This window comes from Caretta caretta, chromosome 21 (genome assembly GCF_965140235.1).
Source record: "Caretta caretta isolate rCarCar2 chromosome 21, rCarCar1.hap1, whole genome shotgun sequence".
NCBI lineage: Eukaryota > Metazoa > Chordata > Testudines > Cheloniidae > Caretta > Caretta caretta.
Window position 1 is genome coordinate 7,056,796 of NC_134226.1, and position 20,696 is coordinate 7,077,491.

General features: G+C 45.5%; 1 protein-coding gene across 4 annotated transcripts in view; it reads left to right on the plus strand.

The window, feature by feature from the left end:
- BLACAT1 (BLACAT1 overlapping LEMD1 locus) overlaps positions 1-20,696 on the plus strand; it is a 63,281-nt gene that overhangs the window by 31,420 nt on the left and 11,165 nt on the right. For 3 of the 4 annotated variants that reach the window (XM_048826741.2, XM_048826742.2, XM_075122093.1), the window contains exon 2: positions 19,582-19,793. In XM_048826741.2, the coding sequence (XP_048682698.1) occupies positions 19,622-19,723 (102 nt within the window). In that variant the 5' untranslated portion in view covers positions 19,582-19,621 and the 3' untranslated portion in view covers positions 19,724-19,793. Of the gene's footprint in view, positions 1-17,407; positions 17,638-19,581; positions 19,794-20,696 lie in introns of those variants that run through there. The other variant, XM_075122092.1, reaches the window with a different exon arrangement.

A 20,696-nucleotide genomic window follows, 5' to 3' on the forward strand; every position in this document is an offset into this window, starting at 1 on the left:
AGAGGAAAGAGGGGGGAAGCAGTGGAGGGTGCTCATGAAAGATCCGGGATGGCGTTTAACCTGACACGGTGTGTGTGCATCTCCCTTTTCCCTCTTGACGGCTGTGTGGCGCTCTCCAAGGGTAGAGAGCAGTCTTTTCCTGGGGCGAGACTGAGGGAGCAGGACGGGGCTGGAGGCTGCACTGGAGGTTTGCAGTAGAGATGGGCTGGGTTGTTTTGGTGTCATGGGGGGGTGGTTAAAAGCACAACAGGTTCCTCCTATATCCTCCCAGCCCTGGGTGCTGGAGCAAGGAGACAGTGCAAAGCACCATGCTGCTCTATTAAGAGGAGGGTGCGCGGGCAATCGGTGCTGACCCCACAGAGGCACCTGGCTTTGATGCTGAAGGCACCAGGCTCCTTGGAAAGCTGGGGCTGTGCTTTATGTCCAGCAATGGGATACCATGGCATATAGCATGCATGTCCGCACAGGAGCAGTTGGGGATAGGGTTCACGGGACTGTCTAGGAGCACATAGGCATATGTGTACAGATATGTCTATAGGAGCAGGTTGTTGTATAGCACCAGTGGATACCTAACAGGTGAGCACTTTGTGCACCAACACAGGACCATACAGGTGGCCACACAGCCCACACACAATACCCGACAGTGTAGGACAATGTAGCCATGCTCAGAGTATGTCTGCGCAGTGCCCATTTAAGCCCATGCAGGTGGCATTCACAACGCAAGTTTCGTTGCCTAGATAAAGACTATGTTGCCAAAAAGCAAATGTGTCCACGTAGGACCATATGGAACAGGTGGTGCCTTTTTCCTGACATTCAGGTTTGATTGTTAAAGGAGAACGGATGTGGGCAAGCAACATTTCAGAGCCATCCACGTGCTTCAGAAGCTCAGCTAGTCAGTGAAAAGCCTGTGTACTATTCTATACTGCAGGGTTTAAGATTTCACCAAACCTGCTGACTGTACCGTTTTAGAGAAACTGAATTTCCCAAAGACTTTTACCGAGGCAACAGAGGGGAATTTCTTAGACTGGCCTCATCAGCACCTGGTAATTAGCAATCACTATTGCTGAACAAGTGTGAGCGACAGCAGGGTATGTAAGGGAAGAGAATAACGGCAGAGGGCCAGATCTTTAGCTGTATAAATCTGCGTAGCTTCATTGACTTTGGCAGGCTTCCCTGGTTTATACTGCACACAGGGTGCGGAGGCACTTGCTAGCAAGCGGGGACTGTTCCTGTGTCTAGACAAAGCTGCTGGGAGTATCTCTTGTGTTCCTCTCCTCTGAACACACTTTACCTTGTCCAGACGAGCTTGTTTCGTGGCTGCCTCTGATTCTGCAGAAAGAAAGGTTTCTTGGAAGAGGCACCCAAGGAAACCATCAACCTGGGAAGCGGAGTGGGAGGGAGTAGGAAACATACTCTCAGCAAAAGTCTTTCTTTCTCCAGCAGCCTACAGAGAAAGTTTTGTTTCATGCACCTTTTGCAGCTGCGTCTTATTATGCATTCAGTTATTGTAGTAGCCAGTGCCATTACAATAGCTGCTAGAGAAGAAATGTAGACTAGTCCTTGGAAATGGGAGGCAGGACTCATGGGTTCTATTCCAAACTCTGCTGTTGACTTGCTGTGTGACCTTGGACAAGTCCCTTACCAGCTGTGGGGCCAGATTTTCAAAGCTCAGTGCCTTCATTTCCTTGTTTATAAAGGAGATGTAATAACACTAAACCACCTTTGTAAACTCCTCAAATGAAAGTGGCTTTATAAGTGCAAAGTATTACTGTACTTAATGGACCAGGTCCTCAGCGGGTATACACTGCAGCTACACTGATTTACACCCAGCTGAGGATCTGATCCAATGTTTATCACATGCTTTGAGATCCTTAAAAGCAACATAAAATGCTGTCATATGGGATGCCAATGGCAGGCATTTAGCAGAACAGGCAGGAAATAATGCAGGTGCAGTTATGGCCAGAAAATGGACTATGTAAAAATCAGCTCCTTCGTGCTTTACACAACTGCTCCCTGGAAGTTTTGCCATTGGTGTCAATCGGAGCAGGATTGGAGCAGGTAAGTTCTTTAAGATTCATCGCTGCTGGAAGACAGTGCTGCCCCTAGAACTACAATGCTACAGTGCAGCTTGTAAAATACAACTTGGATGAGAAGGGCGCAGGGCTTTCTAGCTGCCTGTTTTATACAATTCCGTTTGCAAATCAATGCTAAGGGAATTAGAAACGATGGGCCTCGTTCTTTTCTCATTTACACTGGAGCAAATGAGGAGTAACTACATTAAAATGCCTACGTAAGTGAGAGAAGAATTAGGCCTAATATACATAGGTGTCCTTAATAGGGAGTTTCCACATTCTTGCATATTTTGACCCCAACCCTGTGAGGTGCTGAGCACCTTATTTCACACTGCAGTCAATGATAGATGTGGGTGCTGAGCATCTTGCAGGGTAGGGCTCTAAGGACCAAGTCCTGCTGCTCTTGAAGTTGATGGTAAAATTCCCAAAGGGTCCAAAGGGATCAGGATCTGCCCTTTAAAGATGTCTTTGTAAGCGAGGAATAATGCAGCAACCTTAACATAAAAACTCAGAGCCCTATTGTACAGCTTGCAGGGACGACTGACCCAAACTCAGCATTACTCCCTTAGCCCTGCAGGAGTCTGTGTGGCAGGGGGAGGGTGTGGTGCATGCTATTTCCCTGACCCTCCTCTCCCTCACTCTCATTTTAAACCAGAGGAATGGCACTGACTAGGCAGTGAAGCTACTCGCGATTTACACTGGTGTGAGAGGAGAATCAATCCATTGCGGTGTTTGCACCACCAGCTGCCTTGCCAGCAAAGCTCTGACTGCAAAACCTGTATTGCTGAAAAAGAGACAAGAGGCAGAAGGAGAAAAGCTGGGATTTTAGAGCTTTTGATCTGTAAACTGTGCAAACTGCTGGACATAAATGCGCACCCTCAAGATATCCCCTTTACTGTCACTCTTCCGACCACAACAGCACTTTGAAATGTTAAGGGCCAGATTCTGCTCTCAGTTACTGCACTGTCGATCTGGAGTAACGCCACTGACTTCAGTTACTCTGGATTTACATGGTGTAGCTAAAATCAGAATACGGCCTTTCCAGGCACCCACTGCCGTTAGTGTACTTCATCCAGACAGGTGGGTATTCATGTACACTGCAAGTCAGGTCCTGCCGGTGAAACTCCTAGGTGTTCGGCTAGGTTTAGCCCTCTAGTGAGAGCAGCAACCAGCTCATTGTAGGCTCCCAGCCAGACTGCGACAGGCTTTAGCTAATTAATGGAGGCGACGCATGGTAAAGACCCCATAATGGCCTTCATTAGACAGCATGTCCTGTTCTGTAAAAGCAGCTAAGCGGAGGCCACCAAACTCATTTCAAGGATGGCCCAAGAAAGATTCACAGATTCATAGATATTAAGGTCAGAAGGGACCATTATGATCATCTAGTCTGACCTCCTGCACAACGCAGGCCACAGAATCTCACCCTCCCACTCCTGCGATAAACTTCTCACCTATGTCTGAGCTATTGAAGTCCTCAGACCATGGTTTAAAGACTTCAAGGTGCAGAGACTCCTCCAGTAAGTGACCCGTGCCCCATGCTACAGAGGAAGACGAAAAACCCCCAGGGCCTCTGCCAATCTGCTCTGGAGGAAAATTCCTTCCCTACCCCAAATATGGCGATCAGCTGAACCCTGAGCATATGGGCAAGACTCACCAGTCAGACACCCAGGAAAGAATTCTCTATAGTAACTCAGATCCCACCCCATCGAACATCCCAGTAATGACAGTGGGGAGGGATCACATGATAGGCCGGTGACTTTATTTAGAAGTGGAGCAAATTACTCCAGGACCTAGCTCCAGTTAAATTAAATTTTCTTCGGGAACCTGTGAACTCTGGGGAGTCAGACATGGAGTCCAGGTGGCCACAGTTCAGAGGGATTAAGAGGGGTTTCATTTTTTTTTTATTTCCCTTTCCCTTTTTTTTCATTTCCCTAAAGACGGCTGGCTTATCCTCGGTAAGCCCTCTGCTGTGGTCTATGGCTTTTTATTCCTATGTGATTGCGTTTCCTAACTCATGTAGGGCTAAAAGCCATGGGCTACATAGAGGACGACTCCACCTTCTCAGGCACCTCTACAGTCTGCATGGATTCCTGATCCCTTTTTAATCACCCATATTTATTTGGTAACAAATAGCAAGTGAAAGGGGGCATTGAAGCCTTGCACGACCTTGAAGTTTTAGCCGGACAAATAGGGTAGGGGGTGGTTAGCAAAGGGACAGACAAAGGAGGGGTGGGGGGTGATGTCGGCCTTTCAGAGCCCTTCCTCCCCATTCAGAGCTGAAAGGCAGCTTTGGTGCGTCCAGGCTGCACAACTGCTGTAAGAAGTCTTCGGGAGGGAGGCTTTGAGTTTCTTTTTTAGTGCCGGGCTTTTCTCACACAGTTCAAAGCTCCCCCACCTGCAGCTCTCCTGAACAAAAGGTTCATGCACAAATGAAGGCTATTTCCTACGGAGACAGAGTGCCAGTTAACTAGAGCCACAGAAAGTAGCCAACAGGTAATTATAAAAGCCCTTTCTCTTCTATAGTCTCCTTTCTCTAGCGGGATCGCACAGGTGTCCAAGAAAGGGACAGGCCCCTCCAATCACTTTTACTCTGATTCCATCCTGCACTCCCAGTCTCCCCTACCCTCTGTGCACTTCGAGGCCACGGCGGGTGCAGTAAACTCGGTTGCCCTCAGTGGAGCCACATCAATGGGCACCAGCCAAGGATTTGTCCCAGTGTCTTCTGTGAGGCTGTGCTGTGAGATCAGTTGGGGGTGGGGGAAACCGGGGCGTGATTGGAGAAAGATGAAAATCATACAGCAGAACTGTGCTAATTCTCACTGTGCTAATCTGCAAACCTCAATAATCCTCAAGTTCAAAACCTGGCAAGGTCTTGCCCAGCTTCTTGGCTCAGACTGAGCAGGAAAGAAGATGCGGTGGTGAGGTTTCATGTGGATCAGACTTCATTATATTTCCCTACACATTTGGTCGTGCAGTGGGAAGACATGCATGATGTATCCCCAAGCCAAGCATTTCAAAATCATGAATCCGGGACCTCCACCATCATGAGGCTTACTTTCTGATTTTGAGCTTTTAGGGGTCACAGTCTTAAGCTTTTTTCCTCCACACATATCCTTTTATAAAAAAGTGAAAGCTGAGCTTCTCACATGACTCCAGGAGCTGGGGCTTTCAGAAAAGCACCAGATACCATCCCAAGACTGATGATAAAATCATGAGAGTTAGCAAGAGTGTGCCACGTAAATAATTAAAACTAAGCAGTGCTAGTGAAAATTAATTGAACAAAGCAGATCTTGTGAGGCTGTTAGGGTATTTTTGGTTGGTTTGGGTTTGCGGGGGGGGGGGGGGGGGCAGGATTTGCTCATTCACAAAATTTGCCTATTGCTACCGGTCCCCATCACTTGTGTCAATGAGGACTCAACCCTGCAGTCACATCTTCATTGACTTCAATTGGACTCAATGTGGACACCCGTTTCTCTGATCTTGGCTAGCTATTAGTGAAGGAGCAGGACTCTGATAGTTAATGCTCCAGTCCTGGAGGGCTTGGATAATTAACCAGTAATAATAGGAAAGGAAAAAAATTAACGAGCCCATTTAACCACCTTCTTTGTCGTAAACCAAAATGTTTTGTTGTGCTGGGAAAGTAATGAGCAAAATCCCCTTTTCCTGTTAATGGTACATTAACCCATCTTGAATTGTGGCAAAACTCCTGTGGAACGCATGGCCCTGAGATCACCATGCTGTTCCTGAATGAATTCCTAATGATCAGTGCAGCTGCTCTGGGGCCCCCCACACTTTCATAACGATAGGGGATTTAAATGGGGAACGTTGCTGAAAAGGATTGGGGAACCAGTTCTTCCAGGATCCCAGCTCTCCTTACGCTGTCCCCACTTATCCTGATTAGCCTCAGTCATCTCCGGTAATTGCAACGCTTCATTCTGCGGCTAAATCCAGCCGCCAGGCTGGGTTAATTTGTATCTTTGTTTCATGAATATGGAGGGCACAACATGCCACCTTTATAATCAGGATGCCGGGAAGCTGGCACTTGTTTACAGGCACAATTTTTAAGTGGTAATTGCTTCTTATTGTCAACAGGCTCCAAGAGATTGCAAAGGATCTCAAATACCCAAACAGAAGCGGCAGTAGACCCCATTAATATTTCGGTGGCTGTCAGGCAAAGCTGCTCAGAACAAGATTATTGGCAGCCTGTCTGCAGAACGCAGGCTAGATACTCATCTCCTGAGACTCGCTTTGACTACCCTTTATGCTATTGCTTTTTCTTTTAGCAAAGCAGGCACTTAAAAAAGAAAGAGAGAGAAACACTCAACAACATGTATATTTTCAACACTGTGTTGGACGGAAACCCAGCTGGGGTAGGAGAGTGAGAATTGGGTCTGATCACTTGATCACCTCTGTCGGTCAAAACCAAATGGATCTAGGGCCAAACACATCCCACAAAGTCTTTTTTTCCCTTAGTATTTTTTTTTTTCAGATGGAATATTTTCTTGCCAAGCCAGAGACAACCCAAGCTGCAAGACCTGGATCCTGATTTTTGAACACTCCACAGTTTGAGGAGTATTTGGATCTGGTTTGGCCCATAATAATGACAGGAGCATCGATTCATATGCTTTAGGGCCAGGAGAGACCATTACAATCATCTCATCTGACCTCCTGCAAAGTACAGGCCATAGGCTTTCACCCTATTGTAACTGCATCAAACCCATTCCTTCGAGCTGAGCGAGAGAATGTTTTTTACCTAGAGCATATTTGGGCCTGTCTCTGCCATTGGCCTGATTCAGACATCAAGCAACCCAAAAAATCAGAGTTGTTTTGTTTTAGGCCTATCACTAATGGAAATGGCGTTGACCTTGCAGGGACTCTCAGGAGGAGTGTCTCGGGGACTGCGGCAGAAGGGGCATTTGAAACAAGACCTCATAGGAGGCACGAAGGGCATAGTAAGACTTGGGACAAGTGGCTGCAGGAATGGATGCTAGCAAGGGTGGTTGCAAAGCATCTACTGAAGAAGACATAAGACTTCCAGGGTCAGGTGAGCTATGGACTTGGTTGTCATCCAAGAGTTGAAAGTAGCTCATGCGGCCTTACAGTTAAAGCAACCTTTGCCTGCTGGTCTAAGCGCCTATATTAGGACTTGTCTACCCAAAGAAGTGAATTTGGGTGAAGTGTAGTGTGTGAATTTAAACAAGAATAGCTATTCCTGAATAATTTCTTGTATAGAGGCTCTGATTCCTGAATAAGAGAACCTTATTCTGAATTAACTTAATCCACTTCCAAAATGAATTAAGCTAATTCAGAATAAACTAATCAGGAATAAGTCCCTGTGTAGACCAGCCCTAAGGGTGTCCACACATGGAATTGTTCAGGAATAGCTATTGAGCTTTTATCCACACATTCCCTTAATCCACACTAACCTTCAAGTGTAGACAAGCCCTGCTGACCACATCCAGGAGCAGACTTTTGGGCCCCAGCTTCCAGTGCTTGAATTAGGGTCAATGAGATTAATAACATCCCTGCCTCTCAATGTAGCAAGAAGATAATGAGTTTCCAACGGCGTCTTCCCTTTGAAGTGAAACATCTCAAAGCTTTTGTTTAATTTAGTAGAAATCCCTTCTCCAGCCACCCCTCCACCTCTGACCCCAGCCGGAATCTGTGACTTAGCTCTCTAAGAGACGAGACAAAGACTCTCAGGCCAACTCTGCCACTGTGGTTATAACAAAAATAAAACGACTAGTTGAACTAACAAACGTAGGGTGAGATTTTCAAAGCAGCCTTGAAGACTGTACGCACACCTGTCATGACTTTTAACAGGAGAGATGGGTCTCACTCCCCTGGACTGCTTTGGAAATCTCATCCCTAACAAAAGGAAGAGCTCTTAAGAAGTTCAAAGCTCTTCATTGTTTTTGCCATACTATTTATTGTCATTGCAATAATGCTGTCTCCTGCCCTGAAAAGAAGGAGACAGGAGAAATCAGATTGTTACAATATCGTTAATTCCTTTCAGAGCTACCAAGAACTAAAGAGGAGGGCCACTCAAGCTACTAGGAGCATCCATTACCTATTGACACTCTAAACCCTAGCTAGTATTTGTTATGGGCCAGATGGCGGCTTGGCTTGTGCAGGACAGTAGGACACACCTATGCATCCCATCATCGGCAGCTGCCTATAGGTGAGAGCAGCTTGTACAGGGCAGCTATATCTCTCCTACCCCATGTGCATGGGCAGAACCTTGGTGCCATATCCCTCCCCTATGTGCCTGCCAGCATACCTGTTCAGGTAACCTGGCACAGGTACTTCTACCAAAGCAAGGGGGAATTCTCGATAAGTCACAATCTGCTTGCTGGTCTGCTCCAGGGGCTGGATAACTTACTCAGAGCTTAGGGCAAAGCCACACTTGGGCCCTGCGTTAACATACTTCCCCCTACTTACAAACAGAGCTGGAGTTCTGGATTTCTTGCTGGGTCAGCTGGTCATATGGAAGACAATCCCTTGAGCAGGAGCAATTTCCCTGCAGACTATGATAAATGACTCCAGGGAGGGAGTTGTAATTATTAATATTTTAATTACAGCCAGATGATAACGAACCGAAAAGCCGTTTTTTATTAAAGCTGCAGCAGTTGGGTAATGAAGGAAGAGGCTGCTTCTCTTTTCCTTCAATCATGCCAAGCTCATTTAACTCGCTCTAAGTTGAGGATGTGGGGGGATGAGATACAAAGAAGGAAGAAGCTGCTGTTCTTAATTAGTTCTGTCTCAATGGGCCGCAGAGACCATTCCCACCTTCACTTGTTAGCCAGTCCCCTCTATCTTCTTATCATTAAGGGCCTGATCCAAAGCTCATTAAAGTCAGTGGGAGTTTTTCCATTGACTTCAGTGGGCTGAAGATCAGGACCCAAGTACATTGGACCCATCCATCCCAATGAAGCCACCACAGTAACATCAGGGATAAAACTGGCCTGTTTATTCACCCAGAGTTTGCTTTGCCACCTGCTCACCCTGGGAAAATCCCCATTAACTGGGTGGAGAATCGTAGAAAGGTTCTCAGCTCAAGGCGTGTTGCTGTGTGGTTCCAGTTTCTTTTTAATTGTGTCTTTTGCGTTGATGGGTCTCAGTCCAGTTACTCATGGGCAACTGTCCAAAAATCCCACTCATCCTAACTGGACCCTTGTTGACAGTCTCAGCAGAGGGGTCAAGCACTGACTGGGCCATGGAGACTGACTCCCCTCTTATATCTTAGTGGTGGTCCCTCTTCCCAGGGTGAGACTATGGTGCATTGCTGGGCTAGTGATGGGGAAGTTTGCCCACACTGTACCTGTTCCCTGGATAATGAAGGGGGGAAATGTCAGAAGATTTGCAGTTCATTTTTCCTTCCCTCCTGCCTCATCCTCATTTATGGATGTACATTGGATGGGGACTGAGTTTCCTCAATTTTCCAAGCTGTCGTTGCAATGGTTCGGGTCAGTTCTTCTTTTGTTTGACCCGGTCCCTCCAGCCTCAGGGCCTGACCTGGCAATGTGCTGCACTACTTCAGTAAAGTGCCAAGAGCCCTCAACTCCCAGAGGTGTCAGTCAGAGGTGAGGGTGCTGAGCATGTTGCAGAAAGCACCTGAACCTTGTAAAACCTGACCACAGCTACAATCGATTCTTTGGGAAGCCTTTGCAGACAGGGAACTTCAGGAGGAAAGCCAAGGGGCTTATGGAGGATATAGCTGGACATGCTCCCTCTCCAGTCATGAGGGACTTTTTGACTAAGAGCCCAGTCCTGGGAATGGAGCACACTCAGCACTTCACAAGTTCAGGACCTGCATTCAGCAACAAGGAAGGTTTCATGGGTGATGAGAGATCTGTGGGCGAGGACAGGTGACACACGAGGTATAGTAGAACTAGAATGCAGAAGAACTGCTTTCTTAGGCCCCGCTGTGCTGCAGGATGTCTGTGCATCTGCCAGCTGTTAACATTTCTTTGGCTAGGCCCCTCCTGAAAAAAGAAAATATTTTTTAAAAAAATCCCTCCACTGATTACACCACACAGGCTTTCTGTGTCAGGCTCCCAACAGCTCATACTACCAGAGAAATAAGGACCAGGTGATGTGCTAGACATGCCCAAGTCCATTTCACTGGCAGTCAGACCCAGAGACACATCTGTACAACTGGGGCTTCGCTCGGACATGTGTAGCTCTGTGGTTCATGCAAGCCATTTTGTCGGTGTTTGATCCGTGCCTGGGTTCACATTATTATTTATTGTTTGTTTGTGTCACAGTAACACATAAACGCCTTAACATAAATCGAGACTCCATTGTGCGAGGTGCTGTACATATGCACAGCAAGACAGTCCCTGCCCCAAAGATGTTACAATTGAAATAGATAAGACAGACAAAGGGTGGAAGAAAGGAAGGATTTTTTATGCTCATTGTACAGATGGAGAACTGAGTCGCAGAGAGATTAAAGGAGAGATTTTCAAAAGAGCTCATTTTGGTGGCTGAGCTCTTTAGAAAATCTGGCCCCATTTGATTTGCTAATTGTCTTCATGTCTTTTGAGTTTTGCTTGGAAAATTCACAAATAGGACAAAAAGGGACAAATAGTTTTTTTGTTATGAACTATTCACTCGGCTCTGCTACCTATGGAAAGATATGGATCTACTGTATATACCATGGGATGCCTCCTCCCTGGCCCCTGCCGCCAGGTCTGCTTGAAAATGGGTTATTAAATAACAGGCTACCGCACTGGTGCTGAGTCAGCCTGAAACTAATGAACACCCTGGCTAGCCATTTGAAATTTATTGCACCTATTAATTACAACTATTAGCTGCAGCCAGTGAAATTTTTATGATGAGTACCCTTGTGACTTTGCCTTCCTAGCAGCAAATTAACTGTGTGGGGGGAAGAATCAATGGGATCAGCATACTTTACAGAAGTGATGTTTTAATTAGCAATTCTCTGCAAACATGTGAGCCCAAGAAACAGTGCTTTGGTTCATTATCTCCTCTTAAAGGGACAGAATTTCTTTTTGATTTAGTCCTTTTCCGGTCTCTTCTGTTTAAAAAAAAGTATCCCACTGTAAATTATGGGTTGCTCCTCTTAATTGGGTTTCGCCTTAGGTTGGTGATAATGAGGGAGGCACACACGGTGTGTGAAAAAATAATAACCATAATTTTAGAAGTGGAAATAAAAAACAAATTAAATAATGTGGATACTGTGGTAAAATTAGCCAGCGATACAGCAACTGGCATACAGAGGAGTGTAATCAAGTGTCTAGTGCGTCTATGTGAGGCATGCCCTCTGCTGGATGGGATCAGTATGGCCCTGTACTGCTAATAGCTAAAGGAATAGATGGTCCATTATTTTAAGTAATAGATTTTAGAGCAGGTGGCTCTGGATTCCATCCCTGTAATTTTCATTAAGTTCTTAAGGCCACATTGCACAGTGTGCAGTAGTGACTACTAAAGGCCTAGGTGAGTGGATTCGTTACAACAGTCAAGAGTAAAGCTCAACCCAGCCCAATTTGAGTCCAGATCTGTGCTTTCCAGAGTCCGCTGGCTTTTGGAACTGGGTTAGGGTGTAAAAAATATGTCATAAATCTCTTAACATAGGCCTCTATGCTGGGGCATAGCTCACAATGCTGACACACTTGAAGCCCAAGGTTTTAAAAAAGTGACAGTGGTTTGGGGTACCCCACATGAGACCCTGAAAGGGGCCTGATGGTCAGAGGATGGGTGCTCAGCACTGTCTACTCAACCAGCTCTTTTAAGGTGTCTCAAATCGGGCTCCCCAAATCACTGATCCCATTTGAAAATCTTGGCTACAAAGGTCAGAGATGGCTGGAGTATCCACCATGAATGGGAAACAACTTGAAATTTGAAGGCATTTTTTCATATTTCATTACAAGCTATTTTATTCGATTCAGGTCCTTGGTATTTGGGCACTTTCCAGTACTAGGTCATTTTACCTGGACATTGGCCTCACCTGACAAATTTTTTGCAAAAAAACAGGACCCGTTTCCATTGAAAAACAGTCCGTTTCCCAAGAAAAATTGTCTTGCTGGGGGCAAAAGGCAGCTTTAAAATTTGGAGTTCAAAGTGTAAAATTTAACATTTTTCTAGTGGGGGAATTAAAAGTTAATTTGACCACATTTCTCAGAAAACCAAAACTGGAGTGGCATGAAAATCACATGAATTGAAACCTCAGAATTTCTGTGCAAACCTTTGCCAGGATAATTAAAGGGCCAATGACACATCATGACAAACCTTCTCTTTCAGTGCAACTCTGCTTTTAGACATGTGAAAAGAGGGTTCACCTGATTCTTCCCTCACCCGAAGCAGAGCCCAGTGGCTATGACCGGTAGCCGTTTTTAGGGTAACAATACATGATACCACAAGATGCAAGTGATTGGTCAACCTGACAGTAGCAATTGCCCTGTAGGTAAATTTAGTCCTATGACTTCAAGGGAGGAATAAACAGTAGGGACAAATGTACTCGTCTTTTATTGCAGTGTAGACATAAACTTAGAATAAAAAGCATGGGTCAGATTCTTCTCTCAGGGCTTGTCTACATGGGAAAGTTTTACAAGTTATACCAGTATAACGCCCCAGGTAGACTCTCTTATTCCTCAGTTTTTCCAGTTATTCCTGTAGTAACTCCTCTGGGCCCAATTCACTGTCACCCTGCACCTTGCGTTGTCATTTATATCATTGCAAAGCAGGTGTAAAATGTTATCAGAATGCAACGGTAGCATTTTACTTTCACATTTCACTGGCGTAAATCGCTGCACAAGGGGCAGGGCAGCAGTGATTCAGGCCCACTGACTTTAGTGGACTTTCTTTGCATTTAAACCAGTGTAAATCACATCAGAATTTTGTCCCTTTGCACTTCTCTAACCAAGATCTCATAGCACTTTATTCATTAAGCCACAAAACCCTCCTGGAAGGTGACTAATAAATACATTAACCATTTTACATATAGGGAGATTGAGGGCTTCTCTATACTGAGGATTTTTGCACCCTTCTAGCTACACCAATTTTTGCACTGGTACAAATCCCTAGTGTTGCATGTTGCATCACCGTACACAGGGGTTTGCCCTGGTGCACCATGTCTACACTAGGGGTTTGTCCTGGTGCACCAATCCCCAGTGTAGACAGGCCCTTCGAGAAATGACTACCCCAGGACCACACAGTGAGTCAGTGGCAGAGCTGGGAATAAAGCCTAGAAGTCCCAGTTCCCATTCGTTTGCTCTGACCACAAGATTACACTGCCTCTTGCCATACAACCGAGAAAGAGAGGAAAAGACAGCATGGAAAGTTTAAGCTAAAATAAAGATTTCCCATTTCATCAGCCTGACCTGGCTGTTAAGAATAGCTGGGGTTGAAAAGCAGAACCCAGTGAAATCAGTAATTGCTGGGCTAAGGAATAGGTTCTGTCCAGCTGGTTCAGAAAGACATTTATTAGGACTCAGAGAAAGTGACATTATTAAAGTGAGCATGCTGATTTCAGACAGCTCCCAATTCATCACTGTGACAGTGACAAACATGGCCAGGGGTTGTGCAATTGAATAAAGAGAATTCTCTGGCTTAACATTTTTAATGCACCCTGCATTTTTTCTCTGCTGCACAGGGCTTTATCCAAAGGATCTTCTCCCTTGAATAGAAAGGGCAGCGTAGCTCTGTGAAGCATACCCAGCTCTTGCAAATCAAACAGGGCTTCTGTCACTGCTACCGAAGCCAGTTCATTTATTTTTTAATTATTCCTTGCTCCTTCAAGTTCCTTTTTCTACCTTTTCAAGAAGAACGGGAGCATTAGGCTCAGCTGTTCTTGCCTTCATTCTTCCAGGCTCGTTCATCATTGTCTGCTCCCTGAATGGAAGGCAGAGGGGTCACTTTTAAAAGCCTCCGTGCGACAAGTTTCCCTAAAGACATCAATAGTTCCATAATGGAAGCTGGGTCCTGTCAGTCAGACTGCCCAGGTTCTGATGATGGTTTTGTGTCTGCAGCTAAGTCAGTCTGTCCTGGGATCCGCTAATATCCAAGGAGAAAGGTATTTGAGTGATGCAAGTGCTTTGCAAATGTTTGTTAGTTAAGCCTCCCTGTGAGGTCTGGTAAGTAATTTTTTATCCCTGTTTAATAGAGAAAGTGTAGCAAGGAAGGGGAAGGGTCTTGGCCTAAAATGAGCTTGTGAAGTGAACTGGAAGTGGCCGTGTAAGGACAAGGAACGTGTCTGGTTCTGAGCAGCTTCTCTAGGTGCTCTGGATTCTTGAGACCTGGGGTCCATTCATGGTAGTAGCTGCCATTTTCCTCTCTTGCTGATTCTGAGTTGGGAAGGGCAAGTCATGCAAGGGTCCAACAAGAATCCTCAGCAGTTCTGCCTTTCCCATTCCCCCCTACTTTTGAATGAGGGCCTGAACCTGCTCCCATTAAAGTCGATGGAATTTTTGTCATCAATTTCAACAGCAACGAGGATGAGGCCTTGGAGACATAAGCAGGCAGAGCAAAGGCCTGTCCAACTGGAGTCAGCACCCTCATTGGACCTGTTGTACCGTGAGCAAAGTCCCGTCCACACAGTCAATGGTAGCCACTTAGGAGCTATTTTATGGTTACTCTTTCTTTTGGTATTGGCCATTACTTTTTTGCCACCTCTGGTTTCCTCTGGAAGCTCTCGTGGGGCCAGATCCATAGCTGATGTAAATCAGCAGGGACTCTGCTGGAACTAAATCAATCTACACCAGCTGAGGATCTGGCCAATTGTCTCCCTGATTGCCTATGTCCTAATGGAAAGCCCATCAAAGTCAATGAAAAGTCTCAAACTTCAATGGGCTTTGGATCAGGCGCCTCGTGCTTTGGACCTGGCCCAGGGGGCTGAGATGCAGAGCACTAACGGTAAATATCAGCCCGTTGCTGGGCAGGAAAATGTCAATTCAGCAGGAAAATGTCAATTCAGCAGGAAATGCCATGGCTGCAGTACAGACCATATGCTAAATGTTTGTTATCTCCAGGTTCAGCTTGATTAAAACTTGTCTTTAGTTCCTTCTAGGTGGCCATTTGCCTAGAATAAGGATTTCCTATCAGTTATGTCAGGCTTGCCAGCGCCTTATGTGAGCTGCTGGCTCATTGTGGATATGTATGCAGTGGCAGATAGTTAGCAAAGGGAAATGCTGGCAGAATGATGTTGCCCATGATACATGTTAGAGCGAAGATTAACAGAGCTTGACCAGAGAATGGGGAGATCTATTGTTAGTACTACCTGCCTGACTGGGCTCAAAGGGACACACTATCTACCTATTGTATTCACACTTACCGTAGAGTGACAGCATGGTCAGATATGGTGTGGTCCAGAGCCCTGAACTCTATTCCTGGATCTGCCACTGAGCTGCCAGGTGACTTTAGAAAGTCACTTAGTTCCTCTGTTTCTCCCCCCCCTCCCCCCCGATCTGTTTAGACTGTAAACTCTCTGGGACAGACTATCTCTTGCTATGTATGTACAGTGCCTAGCACAAAGGGGCCTCTAGGTGCTACAATAATATCAGTAATAATAATTCGTTTGGGTGCAAAATGCACTCCAACGAGTTTTACAAGACATAATGGGCTGAATTTAGCACTGGGGTAACTCTGTTCGTTTGCACACACCAGGGATTGACTTGATCCATTAATAATATTAAACAAATGTTCATGGGTTTTTAATATTAAAATCCAAGAAGATCCCATTTTCATTTTTCTTAAATTTTAACATTTCCTTGGAAATGCATGAGAAAAACAAACAGAAACTAGCTATGAACAAAAGTTAAACTGAGCTGTCAAGTTTCATTGTCCAAGCTGAAAAATTTGGAAACAAGCAGCATAAATAATGGGAAACAAATCTGACTTGAAAATGTATTTTAAATGGTAACAATGTAAGGGCCTGATCCTGCCATCCTTTCTCACGCTGGGTCCGATTCTGATAGCCTTGCCCACACTGAATAATACATTACTCAGAGGGCAGCCCCATTGATTTCACAGAGCTACTTGTAGCATAAGATATCAGACTCTGTCCCATTGAGTAGTACCTTACTCTACATATAGTGCAGGTTTCAAAGCCCACTGAAGTCACTGGATTTGTCTCCCACTGACTTCAGTGGACTTTGGCTCAGGCCCAAAGTCCAACTAACTTTGATGGGGTTACTTTGTGTGTATGAAGGGACAGAACTGGGCCCTAAAGTATTTGAGCTCAGATTCACCACTGGCATAAATGGTTGCAACTCCTCAAGCTTCAATTAATTTTATGCTTCTTATGTGAATGGTGAATATTACTAGACCATTTCCATCCAGCTCTTCCAGGGTGCAAGGAAACTACCCAATAGTGAGGTAGCAGGTTCATTGCACTATGACTTCAGATTTTTATCTTGACAGTGTGTCTTGAAATTTCCCTGGAAATTGTCCCAATGTCCCATTTCCCTAAAAATGGTAGGGTATTGTTACCCTTGACATATGCCCACAACTGTACTTTCAAGAGGGTACCATTTCTAGGGCCTAGTTCTGATGGATATTATGGGCTAGATTTTGTTTTCCCTATATCTGGGAGACAGATCGTCCGCTGGTATAAATCAGCCTAACACTATTGACTCCAAAGGAGCTACACTGATTTACATGAGCTAAGGATCTGGCCTCTGGGTTTTTAAATATCCCCAAAATATGTTCGCCCATTTTAGGTGCAGGTGGTAAAACCCTGTTAAATAGTTTTAAAATCTTAACAGTCCTGAAGTTCTGCAGTACGCCTGGGTTTCAGGAGGAATTTTTAGCTAGAGCTGGGCCCACATAATATGTATGCTGAGAAATTTGAATCTGGATTCAGATTTTGACCACCCCCAAAGTTGAGACAGATCTGGTGATTTTGTTCAGGCCCATGGCTGAGGTTGGGGGATGGTATTTGGGTAGAGGGGTCGAGGAGAAATTTTCTACCTTTACAAAAATAGTCATTGACTCAAATGCGGGGCCCCATCTGGCTCCTGATGAGCCAAATTTACAGCTACTGACATCAGCTGAGGTTTCACGGGCAGTAGTGCCATTGCAGTGAAATGGGAGTCTTTCCATTGACTTTAATGGGAGCTATATCAGGGCCGTAGGACAGAGTTTGGCCCACTGTCTGCAACAGGAGCTGAAGTGGGTTCACTGAGCCTGATTCTCCACTTGCTTACACTGGCTTAAATCAGCAGCAGCTGAGGTTGGCGCAGTTACCCCAGGGTAAAGCCACCAAGGCATTTTCACTGGCTCTTTCTCTCAGTGCAAATTTGCAAGTATACCAGACCGGTTCGGCAGAGAGTTCCTTTCTGCCACCTCAAGTCACAGAGTGTCGCTACAGTGAGAGAGAGGGAGACACTAACGAGCTCGCTTCATATCTTGCCTTCAGACAGCTTCGTCCAGTGGCACTTTGCTCCCTGCCAGCTGTTACCTCAGAAGACCCTTTCGCTGGCTTATAATAAAAAGCAGCAGCATATAGAGAGACGCACACAGAGCTGCCACTATGCTAAGAAACCCTGCAGACAGGAAGACTCGTTAAGGAGCCTGTTGTCATTGTTCCTGACTCTGAGCCTCAGAGGTAGCATTGGGGCCTTTTTAATTTGGGAGCCTGCTAGAGAGGTACATAGAAGGCTGTCAAACGAAGGGGAAGGTGGGGAGGTGGGTGGCTGGAGAAGTTTATTAAAGGGACTCTGTCCCTTGCTTGCTGTCTGCTCTATATTAGTGCTGGGCCCTGATTGGAAAGACCAAGTCAGGCAAAAGCACAGAGGACAAAGCCAGCCCACTAGGTAGCTGCACTCTGGTTCCCAGGTTACTGGATGGGGATGATGTGATTTTCATTGCCATGTCGGAATGACAGTGCTGGGAATTGAAGGGCTCTTAATGAATACTGAATGGCCTTGCTGGAAGTCGGAAGGTCTGTCAAACATTCTCCATGGCCTTGAGGAGCTTAGCATGACCCCCTGAGAGCCAGCTGAGCTATTGACAAGCAGCCACCCTGAATGGGATTTTAGTTGCAGTCTCTTCATTGGGGTAACTATCAGCTTGGGATATTTTGTAACCCTGGGGGTGGGAAGGGGCAGAGTCACATGCCAAATGGATTTTTTTTTAAAGCAATATATTTGCCATTTCTCTTGCAAAATCTCCTTTGGGCCAAATCCTGCTCTCACTCAGTGGACTTATTCTGCACTCACTCTGGACCCGACCAGCAAATCTCTCAAGCACATATTTAATGGGACTACTTGTTGATAAGCACATGCAAAAGTGCACTGGTGGATCAGGGCCAAATAGCAGCACTTGACCCAGTGTGTTCAGTTTAATTCAATTCAGATAAAGATATTGTTCTTATTTTTCTCCTAAATGTCTCCATGTAAGTTAGAGACAGGTCCAGCCCTGAATTTCCACAAAGTTACGGGATGTATGAATCAGGCATGTCTCTGTTAGCAGCTCGCCAGTGTCAGAAGCTATGATTCATTGCTAACCACTGTGGGCAATACTTGCCCCTCTGGAGTTTATGCTAGAACTTATATAGCAGTTCCCACTCATGGATCTCAAAGCTTGGATGAGTTTCGTTATCCCCATTTTACAGAGGAGTTAAGTGACTCACTCACATGGTAATTTAGTGACAGAACTGGAAGAGTCCACTCTCCCAATCCCATGCCCTGTACGCTAGCACACACTGCCTTCCTTGCTGAGATAGGGATGAGGGGTCAGTTGAAGTTTCCTTCAGGACTTTCTGTATTTCAGAGACTAGACTGACCTAGCCATAGAAATGTAGAAATTCAGTGTTCAAGACTCCTGTTTTCGAGCACTTTAATCACTGTTACCCTCTTTCTCATTGGCAAAACTAGATTTAGTCATTTGCAAAGTTAGAAATGCTAAAAATTAAAATAGGGGGAAAGTGCGGGTGGGTTTGACTTCAGATGTTATTCTTTCCCTTCCATGTGTTTAAAAAAAAAGGCTTTTGTTTGCATAATTACATTTTGCAGCTGTTAGAGCTGTTACTCCCTAATGTGGGCTGTGCTTTGGGGCATGATTTGATCCACTGAAAATGGACAAGAAGACACTGAGCTTTGATATCAGCTGCTTCTCATTAATTGCGGTTGCCGGGTATATATCGCTAAGCTTTGTTAGAACACCCCAATGAGCCTAAGCTTAAGGTCCCTGTAATATTCATTAGCTTAGCAGACTGTGCAAACTATCTATGTTTCTGTGCATGTGGGAATTGCAGCTCACAGGCTTCCACGGGCAGCAAGTGTTTGGTTCAACCCCCTCTTCTTTTACTGGAAAGGAAAATTTTAGAGAGTGTGACTGGGGGCATCTGACATGGAGAAGGCTTGAGATAGGAGGTTCTGGCTGGGAGAGGAGACTGACAGGAGTTCTGCATCTGGGGTTGGGGGGAAGTCTGTCTTGCAAAGAAAGGCAGTGATTGTCCATCCCTGCCCACCCTCCTTCCCAGTCGTCAGCAAGAGCTGCTCTGATTTAAAAAACGCTCTCTTTTCTTCCTCTCCCCGTCCCCAACTAGGTTTCCTTTGGATGCTCCTGAGCCTGACCTGCCATAGGGGATGCCCCAGTTCACCTTCGCTTGCTTCTGCGGGCTCCATGGCTTCTGCAAGATGAAGAGGAAAAAAGAAGAGCCCAGCGCAGAGCAGGAGACGTCAGTGTGAGACTTGTCTCGGGTGTATCACGTTTACCCGCTCACTCACATCGCTGGATCCCAGCCCCGGTTTGAACTTGGTATGACACTTTTGCCCTTTGACTGAGATCCCACCTCAGGGGGAATCAGTCCCATTTCTGCTCTCTGACCTCTGTAGCCATGATGAGGCACCCATCACATCTGTGTCCCTTGCTTATTTTGCTCCCCTGCTGTACTGGAGGGTGCGCAGATCGGGGGGTGAGGGGAGAGAAGGGAGTCACAGAAGTGATGCTCCAAACCCTAGGACAGGAAGACCAGCATGTTCATTTAACTCCTAAAAGCAAAGCTGAGTTTCCTATGCTTGACTGTCGATAGTTAATCCTCCAAGTATAACTAGGGCCGCAGGAAACAGGGTTCCTGTCCAGTGAGAACTTTTGAAATTTCAAAATGCTTTCATGTCCTGAATCCGGATGACAAATTGAAATCTCAAAAACTTCCACTAACTGAAACACTTGATGTGCGCAGGGGAAACAGTTTGGATCAATTGTAATGTTTTGTTTCCATTTTGAGTCTTTCCCCTTTAAGCTTTTTTTTGGGGGGGGGGTCTAAATTTACTAAAATTTCTGTATAAAACGTGGTTTCCTTTGAAAAGCCAAAACTTTTTTCCAAACATTTTTGAGTCAGGAGATTTGTCGAAACTGACCCTGTTTCATGAAAAAGTTGGGTGAGGGAATATCTTCTGTTGGACCAACTTCTATTGGTGAGAGAGATGAGCTTTTGAGTTTACACACCACTTCATGAACAATTTTGCTTTGGAGAAATCGGCCTTTTTCAACAAAAAAAGAAGTTTTGCTGAGAAATTCTTGACCAGCTCTAATTGTGACCTCCACTAGGAGACTGCAGATCTTTGTTCCCTTCTAGTGGGTGGCCCATATAAGAGGCTTATGATTCTACTATTGCTCCTAGATAATGGCTTAGTCCTTTAGCCTAAGTGGTAGCAGCTT